Source organism: Corvus cornix, chromosome 11 (genome assembly GCF_000738735.6).
Source record: "Corvus cornix cornix isolate S_Up_H32 chromosome 11, ASM73873v5, whole genome shotgun sequence".
NCBI lineage: Eukaryota > Metazoa > Chordata > Aves > Passeriformes > Corvidae > Corvus > Corvus cornix.
The window spans coordinates 3,382,430-3,401,944 of record NC_046341.1 but is presented as its reverse complement, the minus strand read 5'-3'; the positions used below and the strand labels follow the sequence as shown (position 1 = coordinate 3,401,944).

General features: G+C 47.6%; 1 protein-coding gene across 1 annotated transcript; it reads left to right on the top strand.

Moving 5' to 3' along the window:
* The first annotated feature begins 940 nt into the window (after positions 1-940).
* On the top strand, positions 941-15,391 carry WFDC1 (WAP four-disulfide core domain 1). Its single transcript, XM_010403506.4, is given in 8 exon segments — positions 941-1,569; positions 7,235-7,294; positions 7,296-7,431; positions 8,183-8,266; positions 9,912-10,052; positions 11,045-11,086; positions 11,856-11,930; positions 12,724-15,391. Coding segments are annotated over 7 exon segments (666 nt in total). The 5' UTR covers positions 941-1,425; the 3' UTR covers positions 11,915-11,930; positions 12,724-15,391.
* Positions 15,392-19,515: the final 4,124 nt, after the last annotated feature.

Below are 19,515 nucleotides of genomic sequence, written 5' to 3'. Positions count from 1 at the left end.
AAGCTTCAAGATGAAATCCTTTGGCTCCCACTTGTGTGCAGCTATTGACACTTGGGCATGGATCAAAGTGAATTTCCACAGCTTTCAGGTATAAGGAATAATTGGAAGATCTTTTTCTGTGATTGTCCACAGGGTATAACACTCCTCTGCAGACCCATTTTAGAGTAGATATAAAATTAATCCGATGCATCCAGCAAGGCTCCTCTCTGCTCAGCGGGGCTGCAGCTGGGGTAAAGCAAAGGCAAACAGGGCTTAGTGTCTGTATCTCGATAAGTTTTGTAGTTCTGTTTCTTCCTTCATTCAAGGGGAGGCTGGACAAGCTTCTGGAGGAGAAATTCAGGGGGAATTATAAAAGAGACAGCCCCCACATTTGGCTCAGCAAGCCCTGAGCAGCACTCCTGATGTCTCTAAAGTCCCATACCTGCAGTCACACATATTTACACACAGGTATGTAACAGCTGCCTCACTCTCATGGTTCTGCTTCAGCACCTGCCTCTGTCTCCATCCCAGGCAGGATGCTGGGCTGCTTTCAGCCTGACTTCACGAGTCCATTCCCATCCTTCAGGCACTGGATGTCCATGGGGATGTCCAAAACCCCACGTCCACTCCTTCTGTCCCTCCCAGTGTCATGCACAGCCTGACTCATGTCCCCTTCCTTGCTTTCTGTGTGCTTGTGTAATTTCTGAACCACCTTCCTTCCCTATTCCACATCCGAATTTATTTTTTCCTAATGGTCACGTCTTCCCTCTCCTTCAAAATCATTTTCGGAACACCAACGTCACCTTGGTTTAATTAAAGCCCTGAATGTTTATCATGTCATTAAATCATTTCCTTCGAGTGAGCTTCAGATGAAGTTATCACTTTGTCAAAACGTGATGCAAACCCACAGCCGGGGGCACGGTGGGAAGCACACAAAGGGAGAGCCCAGTCTCTTGCGAAGTTTGGGTGAACTGTTTGCAAAAATCTGCCGAACCCACCCCTCCAAGACCTTCATTTTCCCCTGCGGCAGCTGTCATCTGATCCCACGCTTTGGCTTTGAATGGGGCTCTCGCAGGATGCCAGATGTTGGGAACAAAGGTCTAAAAATAATCTTTCCAAGTAATCTTCCCGTCCATCACTCAAGCAGAGCGCGAGCTTTGTGTGAACATGTGAGCCGAGAACCTGATCTAACTTAAAGAAGTTCAACAGCAGCTCCCGGCTTCTGCCTTTGGGCTCCTTTTACTTTTTCTTTCTTTTTTTCTTTTTTCTTTTTTTTTTTTTTTTCCGCCCCGCTTTTCCCTTCCCAGAAGCTGCGCAGGGAAAAGCGGCTCTCCGAGCGCTCAGCCCTCACTCTCCCTCCCTCCACATCTCCCTCTCTCCTTGCCAAGCCTCGGAACCGCCTGGATCCCGAGAGCCGCGCTCCTTATTTCATCTCTCCCTGGAAACATGGATCCCAGGCTGCTGCCAGAGATGCATTTCTGTAAAAAGATCTTCGCTGCAGCCTTGTGTGTCTCGGTCCTGCTGCCGGACCCGGGCTGTGCCAGGACTCTCTGGAAGCGTGCTCTGCTGAAAATGACGGAGAAATACGATGTGAGTGAGGGTGGGGGGATTTTGGGGGACGATTTTGGGGGGAGCTGGGGATGCTCGCCGCGAAAGGGGAGTTTTCCTTACGCATTTTGGGATCAGGAGTGTTTGGATCGGTGGCTGTCTCTTTCTAACAGGATTCCTTAAGTTTTCCCAGGCTGCACGGAACTTTTGCCACCTAGCTGCTGCAGGGGGAAGCTTGGGAAGCGCGCTCGGAGCAGGGAGAGGGCTTTGGAACGGCTTTTCCCGGAAACTCCCCAGGGCAGCAAGGCAAAAGTGACCGGGGAGAAGGGGGATGCAAAGCCTGCAGGTCCGGGGATAGGTTTGGTGGGAAGAAGATAATGGGATTTATGGCTTGGAGCAGTTAGAGTTCCCTGGCCAGCTCCTGTGCTGCCTTTTGGGGTAACTTTGGGTGAAATGTGTCCAGCTCCCCGAGATAAGGTGTGGTGGCATTGCCCAGGGTTCTGTAAATCCCTGGAGCACAGAGACCTCAGACCCCCAGTGCCCATCACCTCGAACGGTGGCGATCCCAGAAATCCGTTCCCGTGGCTGTGCCGTGCCTGGCACATTCCCTGCGAGCAGAGCTGCTGCCCACGCCCTGGCAGACACTCGGTGGCACCATCTGTGCCTGCCTGCTTTTGGCAGCCTGCAGGCTTCACAGGGCACTGAGCACAGCCACCGCTTCCAAATCCACTCGGAGCACGAGTGCTGGAGCTGGAACCGGGGCAGCAACAACTTACTGGGAGTGGAGGGGATGGTGCTGCGTCTTCTCCTGGTGTGTCTGGGCCGAACAACTGCTAGAGATGGCCGTGGAGGAAATGGAAATGAAAAAAGGAAAATTATTTGATAGCTTGACTTTTAGGACTTGTTGTTTAAAAAGAAGAAAAGTTATAAATTTGAAATTTTTACTTGATCCATCAAAGTCCCCTTAGAACTGACCCAAGGGTTCTGCCCCTTGAATTGCCTGGGTGCAAGCCCCCACCAACCTAATTTCTTATGTTCAGGTCTGATTGCATCTTCCAGCTGCTGCTAGCGCATAAACAGCACCTTGGTGTCACACGCAGATTCCTCCATCTGTTTCCTGCAGCTTTTAATTCAGAAAGGATGTTTTTATGCCCATGACTTTTAGAGTGATGTTTGTGCATGGCTAACATTTGGTTTGTGCAATTGCTGACTCAGAATTGTGACACACATCCCTTGCCCCTGATGAGTGAGCTCCAATTCTGTCTTGTCTCCTTGAAATTTTGCAGAAAACATTGTGCTGATATTTGAAAGGCACCTCAGGATTTTGTAAGACGTTTTCTTCATTCTAGCCTCTCCTGGGACAGGGAATACTCTGGTTTGCACTTTAATTGGAAAATGGTGATAAAAGAGCTGCATTTCCTGCAAAATCACTGACTGGAAAGTGCATTTATATGGATGTTCTTCTGCCATGTTTCAAAGTGAAGCTCAAATTTAATAGGAACTATTAGGTGAATGACCCAGAGAGATAGGACAGGAGCAGAACAGGAATTTACATGTTGATCTTCAGATAATGAGCCCTGCCCAGGCGAAGAGCCGGCTCCCCTGAGGACATATCCTCTTCTTTCAACCTGCACTTCTTCAAAGCACTGTTTTTCCTGGCATCCAGGTGCTACTGATCTGGCAAGCTCAGCTAGAATCGCTCATATTGACAGAAACATTGATCCAGGAAAAACAGAAAATACTTTTCTTTCTCCTCTTCAAAGCCTTGTCAGGGGGAAAGCGTCTGCTCTCCATCCTCTTCTCCACCAGGAGTGCGTTCTGGCAGCCCCTCTGGTTTCTCAGAGGGGTGTTTTCTCTCCTACCAAATGCTGAGTGTTCCCTGCAGTTGGAATATCAGAGTCTGGGGGTAGAGCAGCTGATCTGTGAGTCACTTGGAGGGAGGGATGGCACGTGGAGGTGCTTATGGGACATGGGCCACAGACATCCCTGTGGGAGCCCCGAAGGACACGGGGGAGGGAGCTGAGCGAGGGCTGTGTGGTCTGAGTCCAGAAAATCTGAGGCTACAGCAGGAGGAGCGTATCCAGAAAAATGCTGGGTGCAAAATGACAGGAAGGTGTGAGGATGAGGAGCTGGCTTGTGGTCTGGCCAGGGGATTTTCATTCACCCTGAGGAAGGGTGTTGGTTGGCAAGGAGGGGTCAAGTGGGAATGGGGAAGGGAGAAAGGGGGATTGCAGCGTGGAGAAAAACCTGGCAGTCACAGTGGGATGCTTGGCTTCTGGCTTTAACAAATCCAGGTATTTTACAGCCAGAGGGACACTTGTCAAGTTCAGTGATTTGCAGCTGGTGGTGTGCAGCCCCCACACGCCAGGGACTGTTCCCAAAGGGCAGAGTGAGGGAGCCACCTGGGAGCGGGCTTCAGTTCATTACAAAAACACCCATCATGTCTGCTGGGAAGAACTGGGCCAGCCTGGATTTCATTCCACTGTCAGCTGCAGCAAGTGTTTCAGAAAAATCCCAGCCTTCTTTTAAAGTTTTCCAGAGATGAAGAATTCCTCACAGCTGCTGTAATGCTCTTCCAACAGTTTATTTACCCTCCAGCCAGCTGCCATAAATCAGCACTGGGGTACCCTCTTTGTGCCCCAGGTCAGCACAATGAGATTTCTGGCCCCCATATCCTGAGAATAACCTGTGAGCAGAGCAGCCTCAGCCTCCCCTTTGGAACCTGCACACACAGAGCCCTTTTTCAGTGCTCCCTGCTTTCCAGCCTTTTAATCACTATTGTGCATCTTCTTGGAGCCCACCCCAATCCTGCAGCATTCTTCCTCCTGCAAGCAGCAGAACCAAAATGACAATCCCAGAGCCAACAACAGGAGAAGATTATTCCCATTGCTTTGGTCTTGTCCTTCAGATTGCTTAACCTGCCTTCAGTCTGGTGTTTGCCACTTTGATCACCAATGACGTGTGATTCTCCAGGTCTTTGATGGAACTATTGGGGGATTCTAAATTCTCCCTGCCTGTGTACTTTTTTTTCAGAGGAAAGGTGCTTTATGGCCAGTGTTTGGGAACAGCTGCCAGGGCCAGAGCTGGTGGTGGGAGGCTGAAATAAACCTCATGTGTCACCTCGAGGGGCTCCATGCAGAAAATGAATTAGCAGAGAACTCTGCTTTGACACAAGATCAGGGACCAGTTCCAGGCACAAATAACAGGACAGATCTGGGATTTTGGGGAGGAAGACTGCATCCCTCAGTTGCTGTTGAAATTGTGGCTGAGACTGAGTGATTCCATTCAGGCTGTTCCTCATCCTTGTAGACTTCCAGGGTTCTTCAGCTGAACTCTGAACTTTTCCCCTTAGTTTGTTTCTGGCTATCTCTAAGGCAGATATTGTCATTAAATGATTTAATAAGTCTCTCTGATGTAATAATTCAAGTCTTGCATTGAAAAATGTTCTTAAGGAAATTTTGACTGTCGTCACAATTTGTAAAAATAATAAATCAGAGCCAAACTGTGAATCCTGGGAGAGCTTCTAAAAAACCTTGTAACCCAAACCTGGGGACATCCTTAAGCAGGTTATTTTGGGGATTGAGGGAATCCTGTTTAATGCACACAGAAACAAGGAGCAACGGTTTTATTAGACCAAATAAGCAAAATATTCTTATTTTGAAAGAAATTAGTTCTGAGCAATAGGTGAGCAGAGAAATGGGCAGGGAAGTCAGGAGGTACAAAGTTACATTGCAACAGTTACATTGTTCCCCAGCGGAAATTTCATTTATGGAGCCAGCTGTTCATTGCAATTTTGGCTTCTTGGTTTCTGAATCATCTCTGCAGTAATTGTTTGGCCATTTTTTCATGTATCCATTATTTGCCAGTATTATTTTGGTCACATTTCTGTCTGCAGATGACCTTTCAAATAGAACAGTAGACTGTGGCCTTCCAGGATGAACACTCCCTCCAACAAGGAGACCTATTCAATGTTTGGAACTGCACAGATTTATTGTTCAGTGCTGCCTTATATCCCAAAATTATGCCTGGTCTGAAAATTTTCTCTATTTAAAGAGAAACATATTTTATCCAACAACACCCAAAAATATAAAAGGGTTTTTTTCAATATCTTCAAGTTTAAAGGATGTTTCAAATTTTTTAGAGTGTTTGCAGCTTTTGAGGAGTGGGCTAATATGAGAGCTTGCAGCTTCAGCATGGAAAACATCATCAAAATTGGGTTTTTCCAAATCTTTTTAGTGGTTTAAACAGCCTATCAATTCAGGGGAAAACAATGTCACAGAAGGGTTTTTAAGGAAAAAGAGGAAAATTTTTGCTGGTATTGGGAACAGGGCAGGAGACTGTCATTAGTGATAATATCAGAAATTCTCTGTCTCTCTGACACTCCATCTCTGTGCAATGGCCTCTCCTTGGTTTTTGGGAGAATCCGTGTGGGAACAGGCTGCTGTCAAAGGCACAGATGCTCCAAAGGAGCTATTGGGGGTTTCAGCAATAAGGATGGAGCAGGATGTAGGTACAGAGGGATATTAATCTCATCTCAAATTTCTCCATAGCCTGGTGGTGAAATTTCCTAGAAACCCCTGGGGGACAGTTGCACCATGTTTTTCCTCGGAATAACACCCCCAGTTTCTCATCACTGATTTTGGAACACACCAGTGATTGGGCCACATGTATATTTATACACACTTATTTGTATTTATGACTCTTAGCAGCCTGCTCGTGAGGCCATGGCAGCGCTCACCTCACAGCCCTGGCTTGATGCTGAGCTCTTGTAAAAGTGCAAATCCAGATTCCATCTTTTGATTTTATTAGAGCTTGTAAATGGTTGTTAATAAATCTGAGACCTGAGTGCCCTGAGCACTTTCTGCTGCCCTGGGGAGCTGAGCTGGAGCCCAGAGGTGAGCGAGTGGTTGAGCCACAGGTGAGAAAGGAGTGGGCTGGGGTGATTCACCTCTCTGCTGCAGGGATTTGGCTTCTTGCTAAAACATCCCCAGTGTGAAAAATATCTGAGTGGTGCCTCATAGATATTCCTGCTAAAACCCTGTGCCTGTTAATCCACTTTACACCTCCCTTGTCCCGTCAGTGTGCAATGAGCAGCTCTCCTTTCTGTGTCACTCAAACACGGCCTCATTTCCTTCGGGATGAAGCTGGCATCACTCTCACAGGTCTCACCCACCCAGAATGTCCCATGTTTTAGAAATGGTCTCCAATTTAACAACCCAGAGCTCCACAGGGTGGTAAAAGGCTCCCCTATAAATTCTGGTCCAGACAAGGTGATGGAGGTGGAAGGAGCCCACTGAGGAGAGAGGTGCTACCAGGGGCATTTGTTCCATGTCCCAAAACAACACAGTGCCCTCATTTCCTGCTTCCCTATCAAAGTGTTTTGGTGTCCTCATCATGAGGATGCCTGGAGTCTTTCTCTCTGTTTCCCAAATATACAAGACTTTAAAGGATTATTTTCAATCTCCTAATTTTCATTGCAATAATCTCAATTATAAAACGAGTTCCACACACTCATTTAGTGATTGGTTGCTGTTCCCAAAGCACTTCACTGGGGGGATCATACAGCTCTGGGAGAGCTGGACAGTTAACCCACCTCTCTGACGAATCCTCAAAAAACCGCTTCGAAACCCCTTTTCCTGCTTCAGCTGGCGGGATGTTTGGTCCTCACCTTACGCCAAACCTGATTTCCTTTTCTTCTCTTTGCAAGGATTATGAGTACCCTCTTCATTCTCACAGTTCCCACTACCAGAAGAACGACCGGTGCCCGCCCGCCGCCGCAGAGCCTCCCCGAGCGCGCCTGCGAGGTGCCCAGCTGCCGCTCCGACTCCGAGTGCGAGCGCCACAAGCGCTGCTGCTACAACGGCTGCATCTACGCCTGCCTCGAGTCCGTGCAGCCCCCGCCAGGTACAGCGGGAGCAGTGGGCAAACTGGGAGAGAGAGGAGCTTGCAGAGATGGGGAAGGTGGTGGTGGTGGTGGTGGTGGTGGTCATCCCCATGTGCGTCGGGTGTGGGGTGGGAGGCTTGAGTGCGAGTTGGGGATGGAGCTCAGTTCCACCCTTCTGGTTTCTGGGGGGATGATGAGTTAAAAAGGTGTCCAAGGCCAGCTGGTGTTGCAAAATTTCCACGGGGTCGAACTGTAGAAGTCAGTCTAGGCCAGTTCTTTTCCTGGGAGGGCATTTTCTGTGCCCCGTCCCTGGCAGTGTCCAAGGACAGGTTGGACGGGGCTTGAAGCAACCTGGGACAGTGGAAGGTGTCCCTGCCTGTGGCAGGGGTAGAATGAGATGAGATTTAAGGTCCTTTCCAACCCAAACCATTCTGTGATCCTGTGTTTCTATATCAGGAAAAGAAGCAATCCCAGCCTGAATTAGTGCTGACCGAAGTGAGGCAGCCACCTCATCATTCCCTGCCATGGGAATGAGAATGTGGAGCAGCAGCTGCTTGGGCCTTTAGGACACCAAGTTCTTGTGGCCCTGGGTAACATCCACATCTCCCTTGCCACTGGGACAACAAAAGCACAAATATAAGTCAAAATCAGATCCAAACGTCAGGCAGCCTCCTCACAGGCCCCTAGAAGAAATCCATGACTTTTCCATAGTTCTGTGCCCCGTGGCTGCTGCATTTTGACACTGTGATCTCTTGTTTCTGTCTTCTGCAGTCCTGGATTGGCTGGTTCAGCCCAAACCCCGCTGGCTGGGAGGCAATGGGTGGCTTTTGGATGGCCCAGAGGAAGTCTTACAAGGTACAGGACATTTCTCTGTCTTCTTTGCAACGTCCATAATCACACAAAAGCCTTGGAGAATAAATCCCTCATATACAGAGCTAGCCCAGGATGTTGGGCTGCTGGGGCTGCTGGTGTTTGTCTGGAGTTTCCATGGGAATAAGTCCGTGTGGTGCTGGGGGCTGGTTTCTGGTGCAGTAAATAAATTACTTTTTACGGATGGATTATCCAGCAGAACACTAGGAATGCTGCAGGGAACTGGGCTTGTACCCATTCTTCAAAGAATTACAGATATATCTTTGTTTTAGATAAAGGCTTTGTCATTGTACACGTTTTCTGCCAGCTTCCTGATAGACCGTAGGTGGACTTGGAATGGGAGATCCTTTAATCCAGAGCGGCCTCATCACCCAGCTGCCTTGGGCTGGGGCTGTGGCTCTTGGATCTGAAGGGTGCCTTGGACAGGAGCCCTGGCAAACTTCTGCAGAGTTGTGTCAAGCTCACGTGAACCTGGAGCATCTAATTTTGTAGATTGATAATGAGGTTGTGCTTCTCAGGTACATTCCATAGGGAAAGGGGTTTTAATTAATTTTTTCCAATACCTAGAATTGAAATAAGGAGGGAGTGGGGGGGGTGGGAAGAGAAGTTTTCTCCTATGAGACATTCCCAGATGTATGGACACCTGAAGTTTTTGGGTTTTTCATGGAAATGTTAACCCAGCTTTTGATCAGCTTTAGTCAGATATGGGAGGTACAAATAAATTCCCCTCTTTGGTCTTACACAGATGGTATCAGACTTGCTGAGCCTTGACTTTCATGTATTATGGAAACTCCAAGTTCTTGAAGAGAAAATTCTGCCTCCAGCTCATTGGAGCTGCACAGCTAGAAATAAGATAAAATAGGTTCTTCCTCATCCATCCTTGTCATGCTTATATTATTTGTTCCTTATCTGAACACCTTCATCTCAGCTTGAGGGAGTAATTAGGGAGGTGAGAACCATCAGTCACGGCATGAGAATTACAGCAGAGGTCCTCGAAATTAAAATCCTGCAAATGAGAGGGTGGAGCAGCCCTGTGGAGTCTGTACATTTAATGGCCACAAACACTGCCTGAGTCCTGCTTTACCTTCCCACTCTGTGCTGCCCTTGCTGCCTGTCCCGGGTCAAAGTGGTGAAACCTCTGTTTGGGACAGGGATGGCACTGCCTGACCCCGCCGTGAGTCACAGCTGAGGTTTGGATTCAGCAGCAGGTCCGTGGGTGTGGAGCAGAGAGCAGAGCAGGACACTGCCAGCTTCCTGCTCACGTTCCCAACTCCTCAGCCAGCCAGAGCCCTGGCTGGGACACACTGACCCCTGCTTGGAGGGGATAGCTGCATGGAGGGGTCACCAGCAGCAGGGTGGGCAGCGGTGGGTGGTCTCCAACCCCAGGCTCACGCAGACCCTGCACATCAGGCTGTGGGGAGGGTGTTGTGCAGGGATTGGGGCTGACCTGTGCCAGGACACTGGTCAGGCTCCGTGTGAGGTGTGACTGGGATCTCCCACCCGCACAGGGCGGTCTGGAGGGGCCAGCCCCGTGCTGCCCTCGATGGGAAGGAGTCTGGGGTCCTGCCCAGGAGCAGGGGCTGTGTGGTCATGTTCAGGGTGGTTGGTGACCCTCAGGCTTCTCTTGCAGCCGAGGCCTGCAGCACCACTGAGGATGGGGACGAGCCCCTGCACTGCCCCACGGGCTACGAGTGCCACATCATCAACCCGGGCAACGTGGCCGAGGGCATCCCCAACAGGGGCCAGTGCATCAAGCTCCGGGGAAACCCAGGTCAGTGGGCTCCCACATCCCTCCCTCTCTTCGTGCATGCTGATGTGTGCAGGGCAGAGCCAGAAAGGAAGGGAGCAGGACACCAGGACACTCTGTGCCAGTGGGGCTGTGTCAGCTGAGCAGGGGGTGACCTGCATGTGCTGTTACTATGCAGCACAAAAATTAGAAATATTTCTGTGTTACTGCACACTTCAATAAGAAATCTGAGTTGTAAAGTCCAGTTTTGTCTTCTGACTTTGCTTTCTGCATCCAAAACTTTGTTGCCTTTATTCTGCTGACACATTTGCCCAGTAAAGGAACTTATAGAAGCCAAGGTATTTTTCAGGAGAGCTCATAGCATGTTTAGATATTCATTGAGTAGTAAGATATGTACATTGGCACTGGGCTACAAATCACCTCAGTGTAGAGACATCAGTTTTGCCATTTGGTCGCTGTAAAAACCAGGGGAAGCATCAAACCAGATCTCTGAGCTGCTTCCAAAACAGATTAAAAGTTTTTCCAGGGTTTTTGGATCATCTCTTTTATAACTTTTTCTTTAATAACATTCATAGTAACCAATGTAATGTAGTACTGTGGGGGTCTTAGACATGAAGTATTTCTAAGGGCTGAAATAATTATATGAATGGCAATCAGAACAACCTAGCTGGAACTCGAATTATGTAAAATACTAATAGATGGTCTGAAATGTTACCCAAATTTAATTTCATTTGGGAAAGCCTCTGATTCCTTGACTTGTAGCTACTGAAAAGATTATAAAATGCTAGTGGCAATCCCCACTCTTATGGCAAGTGAGTTGTGTCCACAGAGCTCAGTAGTCTCAGCAGTTTATAAGAGGTTTATAGCAGCCCAAATTACTTCAGCTACAGAGGACTTTTATTTTCCTCATTGTGAGGTTATTGTGTCCGTATCTCTAATTTCTCTGTGCTGTACACCAAAGGTCAGAGCTTAACACAGAAAATGAAGGCTGACTCACCATGTACCTTCTTTTCCAGATGGACACAACCTGAGGCATAAGTATTACAAGGAATATTTTGGTAAGCTGAAGTGTTCGATTTTATTATTAAGCTTTATCATTCCTGCAATTTGCTCCTTAGGAAATGAAGGTTTGTACACAGAAAAAAGAGATTCTTTAGCCCCAGCTCTCTATGCCTTGGTCAGATGATGTTATTTTAAGATATGCAATGTCCTGACTGTGGACTCCTGAGAATCAGAATTTTCAGCTGTGACAGAATGAGTTAAATGGTGCAGCCTTCTTCCAGGGGAACCACCCAGTCCAATAATCTTTTGTTATTTTTAAGCATATTTTTGGAGCTTTGCTCTTGGCCCAGGACTCCTTGCAGCTGAACACAGAGCTCTGTCAAAAGCAGGGTCTTGTACTGTGGTAAGAGATAAGGGATGGCTGGAGCCCAGTGAACCAGTCCCTCGATGTTCCCTGAGAGGTGTCAGGTCCCTCTCACAAATCCAGGTCTCAAAGAAAGCAGGAGCATCTCCCAGACCTTTCCTCACAGCTTCAAAGCTCCTGGTTTCTCCCTCTTGGATCTGGATCAGACTGGAAGTGACATTCAGGTACAACTAGAGAACTAGATATCTTTGATATCAAATTTACAAACAGCCAAATCTGGCCAGTTTGGCTATAAAACCATTAAAGGATTCCCTTTCCTCTATTCCAGTGTGGGCTATCCCAGCTCTCCAAGAGAACTGCTGAATAATGGGACCAATAAAACTGCACTGCTGAGAGAACCTTGAGAAACCATTTGCCCCAGCCTAGCCTAAAACCTGACTTTGCTGATCTTTGTTTTACAGGGAGCAATTCCAACAATGTGGTCGGCTACGTGAAAGACCAGCAGAAGCATTTAGGCTAATTGAAGGTCTGCCTGGGTAAGTGCCCTGTGAATAAAGGGAAAGCTGGGTGGAAATAGCTGGTGCTTAGAATTCGATTATTCAGAGAAAAGATCGTCTGAGGGTGATATTTCCTCTAAGCAAAATGCTGGAGTAAGGACAGCACTTAAAACCCTCCACAGGTGCATGAAGCACTCTCATTCCACCAGACACACCTGATTTCTTCCAAGAACCTTTGCCTTGTGGGTATTTAGAGGATGGAGTGACTTTCAGGATGAAAAATAAATGCTGCAAAACTTGATGTGCCTTAAGACTTTTTGGGGGCTTTTCCTAACGCAGGTGTAACTGGTCCTGCCAGGCAAATTAAAAAGCTGTTTATTCAAATTATTGACTGCAAAAAGGGGTCAGTCTTGCAAATACTTCAGCACACGGGGGGTTTTATGGGACAATTTTATGTGTGTGAACAGTTGTGCTGAGCACTGGGACCCTCTTATGTGAGCAAAGGCACATTTATCTGGCCAGAGGCAAGCCAACAGCAAAAGCTCCATCCATTTTATCAGCCTTGCATTAGGCAAGAATGAAAATATTTATTATACCAGAAGTTCTGTCCCAAGATGGTTTTCTCAACACTTTCGGCTTCACTTTAAAATTAACTTGGGCTTAGCTGGGAGTTATGAAAACAAAGCAGTTCAGTGTCTTTCTGTACCTACGTCAGGCTGGCTGTTGAGATTACTCAGCTACTTAAGGACAAGTTCTGTGCAAACATCCCAGGAAGGATAAATATTTTAATTCCTCTTTTTTTTTTTCCTTTTTCTGTTTGGTTTTCACCCAGCTGGACCACTCTGTCAAGGAATGCTTTACCCAGCAGCTTTCCGGTCCCACATCTCCACAAGCACATCTCCAGCATCCCCCTGATCCCTGCCCATCACTGACAAAAAAATTTCGTTATCCAAGGAACAGGATGAGTCCAGATTTTAACCCCATCAGGAGGGGGAGAAGTGTGATCCCCTGAAGGAAACCACCCTGGTTATCAGCTGCCCTTCTCCGAGTGAAATGCAAACACCTCCAAGGGACCCCAGTGAGCCACAGTGCCATGATCAGGCTGCTGACACAGAGCCTGCCCTTTACATGCTTGTTGTGTGACCAATTCAGATTTCAGGCCCATGAACACAACCCAGTGTTACCACAGTGATGTCAGAATTCTGCCTAAATGTCATATCTAAGGTGCTTTAAAATAGGTGAGACTAAAGAGGTTCTCTGGATCAAAGCCAGTGCCTGCCTGTCTTGAACAACTCCTTTAAAGAAGCCTTTTCATCAGCTTAAAATTCAAAGAAACCTGCAAGTCTCTTCTTTGCCTGTTTACATCCAGGTTTTACCAGGCTTGACATCCACTCTAAATGGCTAAACCTGGAGTCTTAAGAATTTGAGGAAGTCTAAGCTAGGAGCAGAACCAGCTTTATAAATGTTTTTAGGTTACTTTCCTTTTCTCAGTCTGGTGAGCTGCAGATTCAGAGTTAATAATGGAACAGATTCCTTCCTGCAACATCCAAGCAGACTCACAAATGCATGCCAGGCTTTGTAATGTGCTGGTTTTAGCCAGCACAGTTAATACTCAAAAAAATCTGTGTTTTTGTACCTGCAAAAGCTCAGCAAGAGGCCTGAAGTCTGGATAATTTGTTAAATGTATTAGAAAAGCAAATCCAGGATAAATGTGTGTGATGACAAGGATTGTCTGGCAGAAGGGCCACTGCTCCTCAGGACTCCTGTACCTTTGTGTTGGCTTCCATAAATCCTTAAGGTCTGGTTATTTGTATTTGGGCCTCACAGCTTCTTTTAGCTGTTTAGCATTACACAATGGAAAACACATTTTCTATTAAGGTTTTCCTTTCCTGTGGCAGTCCTGAAGGGACAGTTGCATTTATTGTGACAAATCAGCCAGAATTGTTTGGCAGAAAAGCCACATTTGCTCCATGGTTTAGTCCACATCCCCATCTGCATGCATGAAATTAGCATTTTAATTTGCACAGTGGTAGCACTGCATATAAATATGAATACCCACTTCACAAGTGCAAGTGCCTGCTTCCACTCACAAAATACAGGATTCTCTTTTTTCCACTCACTAAATGGTTTAAGCCAAATCCAGGACACCTATGAACCTCTTGATACTTTGCATGTGACGTTTGCAGCTGGAGAGGTGGAAGGTGCCAAACTGCTCTTCTGTTTCCTATTCTAAGCACAGTCCTGGGTGCTTTACAGAGCAAAGGAACAGCTGAAGGGCTCCACATTTTCCTAAATATCTTCATTTGTTGAACCCACTTTTTCATGCCTTTTGTTTTTTCAAAGTGCAAGGAGTTAAATTGCAACACCACGTTTGGACAGAGCTGTTTGTAGAATTTTATCCTGCACAGCTTCCTGCAACGAGATCTGAATTCCTGCTCAGACACAGGAGCCACAGGATCAGAGAATTGTGGACTGGTTTGGGTTGGGAGGAGGTTTAAAGCTCATCATCCTTCACTGGACCAGCTTATCCAGCCCCAAATCTGTGTTTTATAGTTCCAGTCTCTGTTTAGAGCAGAAACTTGCCGCTACCCTCGCTCCTCAGTGCTGCTCAGTGAAGTGAATTGATTTCAGTGAAATGGATTGATTTTGTTCAGCCTTTCTTTCTGCAGAAAAAAATCAAATTCTGATTAAATGAGCAAAGCCCTCCAATGATCACTGTTGAGCCCCGAAGAGTAAATGCCAAACTGTTCTGTTTTAAACTAAAGAATCCAGTACCTAAAACCTTGTGAGGAGCTAGTTGAAGAACTGGTGTTGAGCATTCACAAATTTGAAAGATTAAAAAACTTAAAATCTCAACATAATCTCTCAAAGCAGCCCAAAATGTGCTTGAGTGGACACATTCACTTCAGTGTCTGGGTTTTTTGTGGCTGCAGAAACACGTACCTGTCCACCTGGCTGGGACAGTACAGGAATTTTTTGCTTGCAAAAAGAATTTTTAAAAAAAGAAAATTGACAAATTAATAATTTGATGATGAATTTCTGTTTACTGGCTGTTATCAAAGCCATCGCTCTTCTTTCATGGTGCTAAAATGTTCAGGAGGTTTTTTTTTTCCGAGCTAATTCAAGTTATTAATTGTCAAACTCAGAAACAAAAGCCACAGAAGGGACTTGTCAAAGTGCTGTGTTTTCAGCAGTGGCATCCCTCAGACACTGAAATGAAAACACAGAGCAGGTGAGTTGTCCTCAGCTGGTCTTCTCTCCAAAGACAGGTGCTTTACCTGGTGCAGCACAGTCGGAAATGACTGGTGTAGGTTGTTTTATTTAATACTTCCATTAACACTTTGCAGCATGTTTGGTGCTATGATCACCTTCCCTTGTGTCACTGAGTGCTGACAATGCCATGGCCTCCCCCATCCCCGAGGATCTGGGAAGCCCCAGGTGCACAGACACGTTCAGGTTCTGCTTTGGTGCTCAATAAAAAGCGACCAGTCTATTTTTCACTTGTTTCACTAGTGTCTTGTTGATGTACCTTCAGCTCTGGATTATGGAAAAAAGGACAAATCTTTTAAATTTTTAGTTGTTGGGAGAACTCACCTAACACAGGCACAGGGAGACAAAAGTCATTTTGTCCACTGGAAAGGAGGTGACAGACCCCAAAACACATCCACCACCCCTGCCCCCTTCCAGAGGGGGTCAGACCCTGAGTTCTTGGCCCTGCATTTCCACTGCCCACAGAGGAGCTGGTGGACAGCACTGTGGGGAGGCTGGGGGTGGTGCCTCTGGAGAAGGTGACCCTTTGTTTGACCAGGCACTGTTGCTGCCAGTTCAGGTGCTTTGGGCTGCACCAGCAGCTGCTCAGGCAGCTCTGCAGGAGGCTCAGAGGGTGAAGAAACCACCCAAGGCAAAGGCCAGAGCTGGGCTGTGCCCACTGCAGGACAGAGCTGGCAGAGCAGAGAGGTTGGGCCGTTTCCAGGCTCCACCATCCCACCTGCCCCACCCACAGCAGTCCTGCTCTACCTGCTCGTCAGGAGCAGGCAGGAGTCCTCCTTCCCTGCCTCCCTCCTGCCCTGAAACCAGAACAGGGAGAGAAACTCCTGGAGCTGAGCCATGGAGGGACAGCAGCGGGGGCTGTCACTTTGGAAGGGTTTGGAGGGGGTTGAGATGACCCCAGCCAGCACCATGTGCAAGGGCAGCTCCTCACTGAGTCAGGGAAGTTGTCCTTGGGATCACTTGGACCTCTCATGGCAATGGCCTGTTTGGATGGGGAGAGCACAGGGGGTGTGCGCATAACTCCTGTCTCCTGCTGGGAAGGGTGATGGGAACCAGGAACCTTGGCTGGCAAGAGAATGATTTGTCTGGTGAGCACCAGCGAGTTATGGCTTCATTTCAGCTCGTTTCCATGCCAGTGCAAGCAAATCTGGTTTCTGCTACTGTAGCTTGGTAGTGATCTCTGTGGAAAAAGCACAGCGTGACCTGAGGCAGCGTCTGGAGGTGACACTGAAGTGTTGTCAGTGCTTCCCAGAAACCAACAGCTGGATCAACAGAAGGACTCACAAAATAAATCTTCAGGAATTCTATACCTACCTACCAGAATAATATAAAATAATTGCTGTACTTCTGACATGCCTGGTTCAGAGATCGGTGGTGCAGGAGTGTCTTGGTCACCTTCAGGAAGGTTTCCATAGTTTGATGAGCAGTGAAGAAGCCCACGAGGTTTGTGCAACCCATAAAAGGGTTTTTGCAGGCTGAAGGTTTCTCTTTGCTCGTGACAGAGCAGGGATTGGTTCATTCAGGGGGTTATTTTCTTCTCCCACCTCACACTGGCTGCGCGGGCTGGATTTCCCTCTGGAGGTGAGGTCAGGTGAGCGTTGATTGTCTCTGTGTGGCAAAAGGATTCACAGCATCATTCAGGATCCTTTGAAGATAAATTTTTATAAAAACCTTTTTCTGGTGAGTCTGCAGAGGTAAGTCCTATTTCTTACCATTATTTTCTCCTTGTTGCTTTTCCGTGCGGACAAAATAGCAAGAACAACAAGAGAAGCTGTGCAAAACAAAAAAAAAAAAAGTGCAAAACAAAACATGCAAAACCAAAAAGACCTTTAGAGAGTTTCCCAGACAGAGATGTGGATGCTGGGACTCGTTCCACCCAGCCTGAGCCCCCCACCAGGTGATCACCCAATTGAAGCACTGGAAACTGTGCAAAAAGAAACCAAAAGCTTTAATTAAATTCCCCCTTCCTTCCCCATTACACACCTGGGGTCAGAGCTAAGGATTTTACTCAACCTTTATGGGACAAGGTGGAAAAGAAGCGTGGCTCTAAACTCTGTTCTTTGCTTGCACAACCAGGAGCAGCAGAAGTTCTGCCCAGGAAAATCCCAACCCAAAAGTGAAGTGTTTGGAGTTTTGGGTAGCAGCAAACTCCATTCCACCCATGCAGCAGAGTTTTTTTCCCTCCAGGTGGCACAAGAGGAACAAAAGCGCAACAAGCCCTGGTTCTGGCAGGGGAGCAGGTGAAGGAGCTGTGAGTTTTGAGCTGAAAGCAGCACCCTTCCCTCACAGCAGCATCATATTTTTGGGCTCAGGGGGTCTCAGAGAATGGCTCCTTTGCTGTGTGTGTCTTCACAACAGATATCTTCTATTTAAAAGACAAAAAAACCAGGGTTTCCAAATAATCTACTTAGAACTGGAGCTTTATTATCCAATTAAATAGGAAATACTGTAAGGGCAATGTAATTGGGCTGCGTGTTATGTTTTTGTAGTGTGAAAATGATAGAGTGAAGAAATACAACTTGTATTAGTGTTGTTTTCTTAACATATAGTGTTGATTCAGTTTATTCCCAGCGTTTTCTGAGCCATGGGATAGCAAAATACATTAATTTTTCATTACATTTCCTAACATGCAGAAATCAACAGCAGCAAGAAAATGAAACTTGAGGCCATTCAGCAATTTCTCAGAGTGAGTGGCAAACAGCAACTTTTTTTTTTTCCCTGCATTTATTCCAATTCATCAAATACAATTTCCCATAACAGAACAGAGGGAACATAAAGATGAGAGAGAGGGATGTGGTCCTGAGCCCAAACCACACTGTTCCTCCCCAGCTGCCAGTTTGCTGGATAATGAACCACCATGCACCGATTATTACAGTGCATTGTTGTGCTCATCAACTCGTTTTTCTCCTTTTCCATGTCCTGTTTGTCTTGGAATTTCTGTCAGTCCCACTCAGTGCATTGTTCCCCCTCCCTAACCCAGGGTGTGGCCTCTTGGCCGTCGTGTGGATTCTGGATTTTGGGCTTGGAGCTCCATGTGTCTCTACAAGCAGCAGGTTTGTGCCAAGGGGGTGATGTCAAATAAGGAAAGCATCAGCCTGTTGCTCAATTAGCCACAGTGGCTAATGAGAGCCACGCTGGGGCTGCCCAGGCCATGGACACACTGTGCACAGCACAGCCCCGGGATGCTCCTTGTGGGCAGCAGCTTCATGGATGATGAGTGAGGATTTGGGGATGAGAAAAGCAAGAGCAAAACCAAAGGGAAATTTTCTCCCTACCTGCCTAGAGGGGGAAGATGTTTTCCACCACTTTTCTGGCAGAAACACGAGGATTTGGAGTGATCCTAAAACTGTGGTGACTACAAGCACGCTCAGGTGGGCAGGAGAAGGGATTCCCTGCCAGGCAGTGCTGCTGTGCCTTGTCAGGAGCTGGCAGAGCCAGCTGGACATGCTCCAGGTCCTTGGAACAGCTGCACAAGGCGGGGACCAGTTCAAGAGCATAAATGAGCTCAGAGAGGTTTCACCTCCTGATTCCCGTACGATAAAGCCCAAATCCCTCTGTATCTGCTCCAAACCCTGGCTAAGCACCTTACCTAAACCCTGGACAGGGCCTGGATGTGAGATTCCCGAAAATCAGAGCCCAGCATTATCCCTGGATCCTTTCCCACGGGAAGGAGCGCTGTTTCGGCGATGCAGGAACTTCCTCCATCTGCCTGACGCATCCATGCGGGATCCTTGCGAAAGCGTTGCTCAACCGAGGGAGCCGGGAAGCCCCAGCTGTGTTTTACAAGATCCCGGCTCCTTGCAGCGTGTTTCCCAACTGCTTTGTTTTCCCCTCGGTCTGGGAAAAGCCCCTCCCTCCACAGCACCTCAGTGGGACCCGGGTGTGGCTGTGTGGGGTGTCCCAAGGGCTCCTCAGCTTTTCCTGGAGCTGGCGGGACCTGGGGGATGCAAACAGGCTAGACTGAAGTGCTCCGTGGAAGAGCAGCAGTTTGGTGAGGGCTGACCAGGTTTTGGGTACCACGGGCTGTCACAGAGGTCTGGGGGCTTGGCCTCATCATGGTCCAGGTGTCACCACCCCCACTGCTCCAGAGCTGTCACCTGGATGTCCCTGGAGAAAACTCTTCTCCTGCAGAAAACTGCACATCTATTTTCCTCTGGCTGGGAATGACTTTTATTCCCTCGATGCAGTTTTTACTGTCAAAGGAGGATCTTAATCTCACAGTTTACACCTCAGGGACAATGTAAGCATAAGTGGATCCCGCAGTCATGGTGCCTGGGGGAGGATGTAGGTCTCGTGGGGCAAACCAGAGTGTGATGCTCCCTGACAGGCAGCCATAAATCTCCGGGAGTGATGT